At 27.4% G+C, this 13,872-nt stretch overlaps 1 protein-coding gene across 1 annotated transcript; it reads left to right on the forward strand.

Moving 5' to 3' along the window:
• The first annotated feature begins 1,008 nt into the window (after positions 1-1,008).
• Positions 1,009-1,983, forward strand: LOC137835472 (photosystem II repair protein PSB27-H1, chloroplastic). The gene has a single exon (XM_068643996.1). The coding sequence runs from the start codon at positions 1,259-1,261 to the stop codon at positions 1,769-1,771; it is 513 nt and encodes a 170-aa protein (XP_068500097.1). The 5' UTR covers positions 1,009-1,258; the 3' UTR covers positions 1,772-1,983.
• The last annotated feature ends 11,889 nt before the right edge of the window (positions 1,984-13,872 follow it).

Consider the following 13,872-nt stretch of genomic DNA (forward strand, 5'->3'; position numbering starts at 1 on the left):
AATATAACTTTCTTATTTAGCATACATTTAGTCAGTCTTAAAACACCATTCATTGATGACTTTACCAGTTTTTATGCTTTTATTATACATTCTACCTTAAATACTCCATAGACATAATCGAAATTTGATTCCACATTTTCTAGAATGGCCTAGAATCTAACAACTAATAGCGTGGCCCAACACGTAACTGGGAAGTTGTTAAGTTCTGATCCAACATGTATTTACAAGCATGGGCTTCTTGTCGAACCACTTACTAAAACAGTGTTCACGTTGTGCAGACGTGCAACTGAAAGCTAACTTCATTAGCCTCCAGTTAACATAGAAAAAAGCACGTTTGGTTAGTAATACTGTTGGGAACTCTGCTCACCTCAATAACAATTTGGCAAATTCTCTCTTCACATCCATACATTTTTCTTCTACTTTTATATTTTTTTTTAATTCCAACAATCCTATTAGGTATTGTATTATGGAGAATCTGATGTATTTTTCTTCATCTTTATTATTTGTGGTGGTTGGTGGTGACTATCGTTAATGTTGGTGATTGAGGTAAGTTTTATTGTATTTTTATTAGTGGTGGATGTGTTTTTATTTTTTTTATTTTTATTTTTTAAAATCACAAAATTAGAGAATGCTGAATACAATGAACTTTATTGCAATAACTATCACACATATACTTTGATGGAACTATTCTATCAAACTTTGTGATTGAAAAAAAAATGAAAATGTTAAAACTGAAAGATATTAAAATGTGAGGAGACTAAATAAAAAAGATGATGTTACATTTTTCATTTAGAGTTATCTAAAATTTTTAGAATGATTCAAATGGGAGAATTTTCAGTACCAATTGATATTTTTGTCCCCAACGGGTTTTGGGCCTATTTTGGAATTCTATTTTAGCATGCATTAGATTTTGCTATTGGAACCCCCCTCGTTAAATTTACTAATTTCAAACAATATGTAGATTAAAAGAGTAACCACTTACTAAAATTCCAAAAAAGATTGATTAGTTGTGAAAATGATTAAAATTAAATTTAAAAATATATGGAAGTTAATATGAAGTTGGAATGGTTTGAGAGAGGAGAGGTGAGGGTGTGGATCTATAGCTTACAAACCATTGGTTGCTTTCTCATCCAAAAACCAAAACCAAAGATAAGAGGATAAGGCCACGTGGCAAAAACCCACTACCTCTTCTTCCTTCTCACAACCACAACACTAAAACTCTCACCTTTCGCTCACTCTTTCACCTTTCTCCAACGCCATGGCTTCCCCAACACTGTTAACCCCAACCTCCACCCCCAAATCACTCGCCCCTATCAAGCCCAAACCAACAACCGTCGTCTCCGCCACCCTCACCCCAACCACCGGCACCACCCAGCCACGCCGCCGCGAATTCTTGTCCCTGACCGCCTCCCTGGTCTCCTCCGTGGTTCCCCTGGCCCCGGCAGTGGCTTCCTCGGACGATGAGTACGTGAAGGAGACAGAGGACGTGATAAACAAGGTGAGGACGACAATCACCTTGGAGAAGAACGACCCGAACGTGGAGACGGCGGTGGCAGATTTGCGAGAAAGTTCAAACTCGTGGGTGGCGAAGTACCGGAGGGAGAAAGCGCTTCTGGGAAGGGCTTCGTTCAGGGACATGTACTCTGCCCTGAATGCTGTCTCCGGACACTACATTAGCTTCGGCCCAACCGCTCCCATTCCCGCCAAACGAAGAACCAGGATCTTGGAGGAGGTGGACACCGCCGAGAAAGCGCTTCTCAGAGGAAGATGAGTAATGCAAACAACATTTCCTTAATTGCTTCCTTTACTTTTTGTAACATCATTATTCTATTCAAAACTCGAACCACGGCATGTATGTATGTATGTATCTATGCAGTCATATCATAGAGTCAAAGTAAAGAATGGAGCCATTTTCCTATTATGACATCATGATGCCATTATTATTACTATAATCCAACCAATCACAATTATTATGCTCTCTAATTCTCTTTTATCTATCTCACTCTCTCTTCCTCACTTCTCATTTTTTATATCAGATTACGTTCTATGGTGTTCTTACATGCAGAGACATTTTTTATTTTTGTCCAAACTAGTATCAACCAAACTATATATCATCTATAATACCTATAGTTTTTGTCATTTATTTATTTTTTCATATTGTTTAATTATTCATTTAAGTTTTTTAACTCATTACTCATCACTTCTTATGTTTGTTATTCCATACTATATATTGCTTTAATTTCTCTCTTAATTTATATTTAGTTATTTTAGTCTCTGAAATTTTGGGATTTAAGGACTAAAGTTAATTTAAGGACTAAAGTTAATTTAGAACTATAGTTTCTACTTCCTAAGTATACTAATTAGAACCTTATAAAATAACAAGCTGTAGGTCTGATAAAATATGGTTTAGATAGATTTTACTTTAAAATAATCAGTTGTTTTTTAAGATTAGTTTTTATATTTCGCATCAATCAATTATATAATACTAAAAATAACATTTTTTAAAACTATAATAACCAAAAGATAAAGATTATGACCAAATAAATAATTTAGCATTCTCATAAATTGAATTTGGGGTGTATGTGATCTTTAAAGATGGGGTCACATGTTCTACAAAATGTTAAGTTAATTAGGTGTATTGTTTTTTGGCTAATGCAAGTTAAGGTTTTTTAACTCAATAAGTTATTTTTAATTTAACATTTTTTAGATTATTTATCCATTAATTTAGATTTATTTGTCGGCTGATATTTATGAAGGTTTTCTCTATTAATATTGCTAAAATTACTTTTTATAGTAAATGTGAGATGGATTTTTCCAATTAAAATTTATTAATGTTTGTAAAAATTATCTTTTGAAACACACTACTAGTATTACTTGGTGGTAACTTCTATATTTATTTATAATTGAAATACACTACTAAAAATTTAAATTTGATAAATCTAAACTAAACCCTAAACACAAATATTTAAAAAGTAAAATAATTTAGAATGAAATTGATTAATTTTTTTAGAACTTTGACAGTTTGTTAAGTTTCTGTCAACTTTCTAATGGTCTATAACAGTTATGTTTTTATGTTTCGATAAAAAAAAATTAACTAAATAGTTTATTTGTATCTTAGTTATTATCTACATACAATATTCACTATAGACGATTGAACGTGTACAACATGTATTCACTATAGATAATTTAATAAGAATAGTTGATTGCATAACAAAATTAAAAATTTAAATTGAATATCTTATTTGTTCTTTGAATTATATGTTTTATTTGTTATTAAAAAGATATAAAAGTGGTTAGTGAAAGTTTCATTATACATTAGATCCTTTGAATGTGTATAGTTTTATTTATGCTAAACAATATGATGAACGTGTTGAATGAGTAATAGAATTTTTATTATAACAGTTAAATGTAATCTTCTAAGTACATATATCTACTAAAAGCACATTCAATCAAAGAGATATTATATCAAAAAATGATTTCAATATGCGTATTTTGTAGAATGTCTCTATTTGACCTTGTTTTTTTTTATATATATCTAAAATCTATCTTTTCCTAAACAGATTTGTTCAAATTAAATCTTGCAAATATATTTTTAATATATTGTGAATATCTCTAAATACTTTTTAAATAGAAACAATTTGAATAATTCAAAATTTCAAAGACTTTGTTTTTAACATCACATATTATTCTAATGCGTTGATCTCTCGTTACACTTATTTTTGTTCATGCCTTAATTTTTACTTTATTCTTCTCATTAGATAATTTGTTAGACAGTGTAACTAGACGATTTGATTATACGGTCTATTAGACAATAAACAATCTATCTTTATCTACTCTGAAAAAGAATTCATGTTTCATTCAACCCTCTTTTGAAGTCAGTTGTACCTGCAAAATTGAATGCCTTTTAAGTTTTCTAAAAATTTAAAATTCTCTTTTCCAACATAATGTAAGGGAAATTTTTGTAAGATTAATAAAGAACATAGATTAAAATGAAGTTAGTATAAGTATAATTTGACCTATATTTTGTATTGCAAGTCTGTTCTTGGAGGTTTTGGTTTGTAAAGAATGGTGTGACCAATCTTTTGAGGAGAAACTAAACTTTTTACAGGCTGAAGGTCCAACATAGGCTTGCTTAGTTAACTTGGGTTGAGGATAGGGGTGGTAATGCGGGCTAGCCCGTCCCGCACAAGGCTCATCCTCCGTTTGGCCCGCAAAATACGTGTCGGGATGGCTTGCCCAGGGCAAGGAGTGTAGACTCATTTCACTAGCTCGTACCGCATAAGGGGTAACCCACGAGCTAGCCTGCATAAGATTTTATTTTTTCAAAAATTAAAATTTCATTAATTATAAAAAAAAATATTTCTACTACTGAAAAATTAAAATTTTATTCGTGTTTCAATTCATTCAATTAAGATAAAAATATAAATTCAAGTATGAGGGTTGTTAGAAGGCTTGATTAAAAATAATTAAAGTTTTGCTTCGCATCTATTTTTTTCTATATATGTATGTAAATATATAAGAGTAACTTATCAAAGTTTTGCTACAAAATATTTTAATGAAGATGACTAACATTTTAACTATCCTATTGAAATCTCTTCTTTATATTATTTTTTTATTAACAAATTTTAAATATAAGATTTTATTTAAAAACTAAATCCATTATCACTCCTAATACTAACTCCTTTAGATTATTAAAATAAAACTTTCATTTTTTTTAGTACATTAAATTCAATTTTTCTAAAATAAAATAAAAATAAAGGTCACACTGCAATAATGGTTCAATGAAGTATGATTTCTTTTTTTACAAAAAAAAAATAATTACTTTTTTTATTTATGCAGGCTAGCGGGTCAATCTGTCACGCCCCGCTATTGGTCCGCGCGGGCTGCAAATTATGTGAAGCGAATCAAAGCGGGTCAGCAGACTAAATTAATGAGCTGGCCCACACTTTTTGATAGTTGGTTGCGTCATAGCTGAGAAGTTCTGCTATCCAAACCCCAAAAAAATAAAATAAAAAAACTAAAACAGTTAGTTCTTAGTTAAAAGAGAAGTAAAATATTTATGTATATAAGTGATAAAGATATCAATTAATCATTTAAGTAAGACATTAATAATCATTCACTACAAGAAAATGATTGAATGGTAACTAATTTAGAAACTAAAAAAAAATAGTTTCTATAGTAACTAATTTAGATACCATTTTATAAACTAAAAATTATTGGTTACTAAAATGGTATCTATTATTAATAAAAATTATAATATAATTAGATACTATATTTTTGGTAGCTAATAATAAAAAAAAAATTATAGAAACCAATTTTTTAGTCTCTTGTTAAAATGTAACTGAAAACCATTTTTTTTTGTCACTTTTAATCTATTTTAGAAACTAATTTTTGTCTCTAAAAATAATAAAATTAGAAACTAATTTTGTAGTTTCTAATTATTTTCTAATTATTATATAATTAGATACTTAAATTTTTAGTCACTGAATTTAGATAATAATTTTAGACTAATTAAATTTTATAAAATTAATTATTAATTATTAATTTATAAAATATTTTAAATTAATATGAATAAATTTACTACTTTATTAATTTTAGTATAATATTAAAATAATTAATATAAATTTAAAAATTACATTTAAAATAGTATTTTAATTTTTTAATTTTATTTAAATGTAAAATTAAATTAATAATAAATTTGAAATATCATTTAAATTAAAAATTTAATAAATTAATTTAAATAAAGATGCATATTTTTTCAAAACTTATTTAATTTTTTTAAATTTGAGAGCAAATATTCTTCAGCATCTTGAATTTCAAAGTTTATCTCTCTAACTTTTTTACTCATCTCTCACTCTCAGCAAAAAAACCCTAAACACTCTGCAACCAGAACCGCACCCTGCGACGGCAACCTGCAATGGCAACGTACTCACGACAACAACGTACTCATGACGACAACGCACCCCGTTACGCCAACGCACTCTACTTATCACTATAAGTTTCATTCTCGCTCCATTAATTCATGCTCCATTTTCGATCTTTGTCTTTTATTTTTTTCTTGCTCATCGAAGCTTCACAACTTTACTCATTATATCTTCCCCATCTGAAAACCCTAAATTATGTTATCATGTTGTATTATCCAAAAATACCCATGGAGAGTTAGTTCTTAAGGAGAACTAATGTATTTTTTAATTCTTAAGAGAAATTAGATTTGATTGAAGATACAAATTGATAAAATGCACCATCAACATTATATCTATTATGATACAACTTGTGTTCATGGTGCTTCTTGGATGTAGCTGAAACCATTAACAGACAAAAATCTCTTTTCAACTCAATAGGGAATGATCTTCGTTCAAGAATAATTAGAAATTATGATGGTTCAAATGTCTAGTTTCATACGCCTGACATTTGATTTCAAATCATTTTTTCCTTTTATCTGTCATACAATATTTTTTCCTTTTAATTCCCTTTAATATTGAGTTTATTTGATATTACAAAGTGGACTTTAAGCCTAACTCAACCGACTCATAAGGTTGAGGTTTGCACCCACAATATACAATGAAATGTCCTAATCTCTAGATGATGTGGGATCTCCAACACACCCTCTCACGCCGAGAGTCACAACTCGTGCATGGGATAACATATTATGGGTGGTCCGATAACGGCCCAATAGCGAGTGGCCTAATTAAGCCCACCAAACACTCGCTAGGATATGCTATAAATGACTTTGATACCATATTACGAAATTGACTTTAAGCCTAACTCAACCTCATAAAACCGACTCAGAAGGTTGAGGTTTGCACCCACAATATACAATGAAATGTCCTAATCTCTAGTCGATGTGGGATCTCCAACATTTGATGTGTAGATTAAATGTGCTACTTTGCGGTGACAATCACTTTTTGATTCAGGATCTCCACATGTAATTTCAATGCTAGGAAATTCACTTTCACAAAGTCATGTTCAAACAGTAAATAACTTGAACTCTATGGGGATGCTAAATGATGTGAATTATGGTGACAGTTCACCTTTTGATATCAATGACTTCCCTCAACTGACCACTCATCCTATTTCTGCTGGTGGGCCTCAAGGACAGTTGGGTGTGTGAAGGAAAATGTTGTTTTGTTTGATACATTGCTCACCTTCCACACAAAAAAAAAGAATAATGTAAACTATAAATTTCAGGTTCTTTACGAAAACAGGGTCTTGGAGTTAGTCCCATTGTCCAACAAAACCAAGAGTTTAGTGTTCAAAAGGAAGACTTCCCAGCTTTACCAGGATTTAAAGGTGTTGTATGTACATTGTTTGGTTAATATATGTGAGCTTATGCATTCAGTTGGAAATTTAGCCAGCTTAATCATATTACTTTCTTGTTTTGGAGATTACAAGAACGAAAGCCTTATTTCACTAGGTGAAGTTGACTATATGAATCATACAATGCCATCTATCTAGATTAAAGACCAAATCTTCAGAGATATTATTCACCTTGAGATCTCTCTTAACAACTTTTTCTAGTGTCCTTTTATGTCTCCTTCCCTTCTTCATATGACTAAAAACCATACAATGTACTTTCCCTATTGGTGTTTTCGATGACCTTCTTTTAACCTGTCCAAACAACCTTATAACCAATTTTCTGCCATCTTTTCCTCAATTGATGCCATAATATTATTTGTATTTTCATTTTGTTTTCTGTCTTTCTTGTATGACCACATCCATTTTTAACATTCTCATTTCTTGGACCCATCTTTTTCTTTGCTCCTTAGAGTGCAAATTTATTATCAGAGTATAGGTAGAGGAATTGTGAATACTTGTATAATGAAATTTATGCTGCTTCTTGTGGAAGTGCTTCTGGATGTTTGCATGTACATTTACTATTTATGTGTAGCATCATTAGGGTTTTGCACTAGGTTCTTTACATGGTGCATTCTACATCCATGGTTTGTTCTCATGTTCTTCTGATTGATTTTTATATGAATAATGGCTCTTTTCTTTGTGTTTAGTATATATGTGTGACCAGTCATACATTTAGTAAGGATGCTTCAATCGTTTTTATTGTTGTTTGTATGTGATGACATATTTTAACGATATCTTCAAGTTTGCATTATGAATATTTGATTGCTTGTCGGGAATCACGTCTTAGTAGTTTTCTGTGTGTGATGTCATGAACCATAATCAAATTGTTCTTCAAGATAACAAAGATTCTGTTATCTTAGAGGCCAAACTTGAAGAATTTGAGTTTTCTTTACAGTTTAATCATCAAAGGTTGTTGCTTCCTTCTTGCTTCTCTTGGAAATTAAGCACTTGTTTGTGTTTTATACTGTTTGTGGCAAATTACTTTGTGCACTCTGACGGTTAATTATTACTATATCCACTTCATTAACCATCCATTTGTCAAATGCGGAGTAGTACGGGGGTTTCATGTAGTTATCATGTTTTTATATTAACTTTTAATAGTTACAGGATCAGAAAAACATATATAAGGCTCCAGAAGGCATCGATTCCTCAATTCTAGAAGATGATTCTTCAAATTTGGCTGCTGAAAATCTAGACAAAAATTTAGAGGTGTAGTTGACACTAACAATCCATGCTACTTTCTATTTATTTTTTCTTCTTGGGATTGAATTGAATTGAATTGAATTGGATTGAATTAGTTTCAAAAACATGCAAATTATATGAAATTTATAAAGATTTTTTTTTTCTCATATGTTGCAGCAATTTGAACTTGAAAATAAGATTGATGAAATGAAGTTGATTCTAAAGTCTCTGCATAATCTTCAATTCACAGTCAAGTGGTGAGTCAACTTTCACTTACACTTCAAATGCTTATCTGTAATTCTGTGTCACAACTTACTCAACTTGTTCCCTTGTTCAGGTTTGAAGTTGTCGAACAGATTGAGGATGCATTCACGGGTCTAAAAGTGCCTGCATTTGATGAGAATTGCATTAGGTTGTGATTGCATACTTATATACCAACATTTGAGGGCATTTCGTATCAGTTGAGTGTTCAAAAAGATACCACTGATGTAGTTGCGCTCAATCATGAGTTATTAATTGAAGTTACTTAGCATGGACTAAACATAAAAAATAAAAATAGGTGATAGTACTAAACATAAAAAAAAAATAAAAAAAAAATAATAATAATATTTTATAATAAATTATATTATTTAGATACCAATATAGTGAACATTTTTTTATATTTATATATTTGGTACCTAAATGAGTTTTTATATTCTATATAATTGGTTGTTAATTTGGTTTCTATATAATTGGTTGTTAATTTGGTTTCTATATAATGGATCACTAAATTAGTTTCTATATATTTGGTCACTAAATTAGTTTCTATATATTTGGGACTATTAGTTTATAAATTAGTCTCCAATTAAGCTAGTGACTAATTTTATCATTTTAGAAACCAAAAATTTAGTATCTAAAAACACTTTTTCTTGTAATGATTTAATAAATAATTTTAATTCATATAATTGACTAATAAATTAATTGTGGATTAAATGTTTAATTTTGAAAAACTGAACAATTAAGTTTGCAATAAAAAATTTATAAGAAGAAAAGTTATATATTTATAGGAAAAAAATGAATTTAAGTGAAATAAGTATAATTATCGAAGATAATACTAGAATTAAAGTGTAATGGAGTTTCTACACTAGTAGTAAAATTTTCATTTCCACTTGGCATCGTATTTAAAGTAGAGAAAAGTTAATTTCCTTTTGCCACTCAAAGGACCTCTCAATCAAATGAAGGGCTTAACTATTTTATGTGAGATTTATGTGTCACCCTACAACAATGGTTTATTAACTATTTTATTCAATCTTTCTTTCTTTTTCTATTTTTTTTTCTATTATATTACTTAAATAGATTTTTTTTTCTTAAATAACACTATTTTTATTTTTCCATCCAACATCCTTTGTTTTTATTTTTCTTTTTAGTACAGTTTCTGACTTTTTTTTCCTTAGATAACACTATTTTCACTTTTAAATATTTATAAAACTATAATAAATTTAAATATTTCTAAAATTAAAATAGAAGAAAATTTTAAAAAAAATCAAAATAAATAATAGTAAAAATTAAATAAAATTGTTTGGATATTTTATAAAAAAATATTAACTAAATGATTTAAAAAATTATAATAAAAATTAAGTTATTCATTGATGATATGTATGTAATAATAAAAAAAAATTAAGTGAATAAATTTATTATTAGGTTTAATAAAACAAATAAATGTATAAATTATAATTTTAAAATAAAAATTAAGAAAAAAATATATTTAAATTGATTGATTATTATAAATAATGAGTTATATATAAATATTTGTCATAAATTATAATAACAAATATAATTTTATAATACTTCTTATAATTTTTTAGGGTTTAGGGGGGTTATGAGTTAGGGTTAGGGATTATGGTTTAGGATTTAGAGTTTGTGGTTAAGGTTTAGGGTTTGTGGGTTAAAGTTCAGAGTTTAGGATTTGTGGTTTAAAGTTTATGGTTTGAGGTTTAGGGGTTTAGAATTTAGAGTTTAGAATTTTCGTGTAAGATTTACATTTATTTTATTCATAATATTTACTTACATCAAAATACTTATAAAATATTTTATTTCATTCTCTTTGTATTGATATTTTTTCATAAAAAAATTATATTTTATTTTTAATTTTCAAATTTTCTTCTATTTCAATTTTATAAATATTTAAATTCACTATAATTTATAAATATTTAATAGTGGAAATAGTGTTATCTGAAAAAAAATCTCATAAATAATGCTAAATAAAAAAATAAAAAAAATGTTGAATGGAAAAATAAATGTGAAAATAATGATATTTGAAAAAAAAAGTTGTCCAAATATATTCAAATATTATAATAATATTACGTAGCTCTAATATTATGTAGCTCCATTAATTAAAGAAGAGAAGGTTGGATAGATTCATTGCGGTTTTCCACGAAAATTACTTATTTTTTTATGAAATTTACTTATTCGAGTAAATTTTAAAAATCATGGATTTGGATATATTGTTGTTGGACCGACTATTTCATTCTAAAAATTCATTTATTTTAAAAATTGTCACTAACCATTTAATTTTAGTTTAAAAAAGTTATAACTTGACTTAAATGGTGATTTTCTTTTGTATTATATAAAAAGTTGAGTTTATATTTGTATTATAGATATACAATTAAAATTATTGACGCAAATGAATTAAAAGTACTTGATTTATATATTTCAATTATAATAGTATTATTCTTAAAAAAGTATATTTAAATATTGAATTGTTTTTATAATGTACTTGGATTTTGTAACGATTTAGATTTTGAAAGTATTTTTTTAATTTGGACTTAGGTTATGTAATTTAAAAGAAAATATCGAAAATAAAATAAATTGATTAAAAATATTCAAAATTTATCATTTAAAAACAAATTAACTACATATTTTAAAAACTAAATCCCTAAACAACATTTAAAAAACAATATTATAATTTTAAAATATAAATTAAATGCTTTTAATTAATTACATAAAAAAATAATTTATGTATTTATAATTATTTTATAAATCCACAATTCTTTTAGAATTTATTTAAGTGCTAAGATGTAGACATGGTCAGGTGGTATGCTATCTACAAGTGATCATATTGCATTATAGTTGACTTATTGTAAGCGTATTTATTAAATAAATTATATTTAGGTCACTTTTAAAAAATAATAAAAACTATTTTTAGTTGACTTATTGTAAGCTTATTATAACTTTTAAAAAATAATAAAAACTATTTTATAAGTTATTAAAATAAAATAGATAAACTTTTTCATATAAATATAAATAACATAATGATAGTGTCATATTTTCACACCCAATTTGACATAACACAAGTGAACATCAAACAACGAGTCAATGATTTTAGTATAGCTTTACGCATTGTACAACTTGTATAATTATTCACTAGGAAGATTCATCACTTGAATAGTTGATTCCTAGTTGATAGTTCATGAACATTCTCCAAATGAAAAAGTTTATCTTTAATGTTACCTTAGCTTCACATAACACTTTACATGCTCTAGTATATTGATTAATGGATTGTTGTACTTGTAATAACTCCTATCACTATAAAAGAAAATATTAAATAAAAAATAATTTTAAAAAAAATATAATTAGTTTTTAATTGACTAAATTAAATATTATTTTAAAAATTAAAAAAAAATTATTAATATCTAAATTAGTTTCTATTATTATAAATAATTTTTAACTTGATATCTAATTAGTTATCAAAATTTTAGCTATCAATTTTAAAATCTAATTAGTTAATAATTAAAACTTTGGTAGTTAATTATATATCAATTTATAAATTATTTATCAATAATAAAAACTAATATAAATATTATTAATTTTTTTAGTCTACAAAATAGTATCTAATTTAGTTAATATAACAATTAATTATTTTTTGTCTCTAAAATTGATTTATATTTAATAATTTTCTAATAATGTATGCAAATTTCACACAATATTCTTCATTTATGGTCTTTTTTCCATTTTCACATAACTTGTTTTTTTTAACTTAATAGTCACTCTACTTAGGATATTTTCCAACTTCCTTAAACAAATAGTTGACATTGTTTTTGTTCCACACATTTGTTAGACTAGAAATTCACTTATTTCCATATCCAAGTTTTCTTGTAGTGTTTTCATCAAACCAACCTTTTTTTATTTTCTTCCACACACATTGTCCTTAAATCCTTCAATTATATAGAAGTTTGATGTGTATTTTGATTAATTTTACTCACATCCCACTCTCCATACTTTGATTTGGGGATCTTACTCCAAAATGAATTTTGTTGTTGCAATAAACCCCATTTTCATAAGCTTTTTCATAGTCAACTTTAAGTATTAAGAATTATTTTCTCTTACTCCATGCATTTTCCACTACTTGATAACAATCAATCTATTGTGTAGTAGATTCATTCCCCTACCAAACACACTATGATTTTGGTCAATTAACTTTTTCATTCTTCTTTTACCACCTCTCAAAAGTCCTTATCCTCCAACCAACAATCTAAAACTCTAAATGGTTTTGGCTCTCATCTTTAAGAGGATTAAGGAAATGGTTTGAATAGTCCCACTGCAAGACATATTGTACACTGGCCCTCCATGTGTCCAACCATTATGATGAAGATACCAACATTCTATTGATTCTACTACTTCCACTACCATTACGTACATTTATACCATATATATCTACGTCCCAACAAAGGTATATCTTCAATTTGTATTTCTTCAATGAAATTATTAATCATCTCACTTCCTCCATGCTCCCTCATAATCTCTCATCTATACATTCTTTTTCTTGTTTCTTTTATGCAAGTCACTTCAACCTTTTCACATTGGATAAGCTCTTATATTTTTATTTTTTTGATACATCTCCCCAATCCCCCTTACATTATTTAAATATTAAATTCTCATGATAAAGCTATTATATCCCCCTCTTTCTCTTGGCCACTTTTACCCTGTGTTTTGATTTTCCAATATACTATTTACGTCAATAGAAAAAAATAGTGAAAGTGAAAGAACAAGACATAAATTACGAAAATAAAATAAAAATTTTCTCTTATAAACATTTTGCTGTTAAATATTGTACAACTTTAATAATGATAATGATAAAATATTTATCACATAATCGATTATATTTTCGCTTTTAAATATTTTACAACTTTTACGTTTAACAATATTATAAATATAACTTATTATTTTTTAATAATTATATTATTAATATTTTATTTATATATTTTTTATATTTAATAAAATAAATAATTAAAGTATAAATAAAATAAGTCGAGTCAATCCAGACTCAAGTCGAGCTAAGTTGGCCCGAGTCAAGGT

The sequence above is a fragment of the Phaseolus vulgaris genome, chromosome 5 (genome assembly GCF_000499845.2).
Source record: "Phaseolus vulgaris cultivar G19833 chromosome 5, P. vulgaris v2.0, whole genome shotgun sequence".
NCBI classification, from domain to species: Eukaryota; Viridiplantae; Streptophyta; class Magnoliopsida; order Fabales; family Fabaceae; genus Phaseolus; species Phaseolus vulgaris.

Coding starts and splice junctions, on each gene's coding strand:
- LOC137835472 (XM_068643996.1), top strand. CDS start 1,259: ATGGCTTCCCCAACACTGTTAACCCCAACCTCCACCCCCAAATCACTC.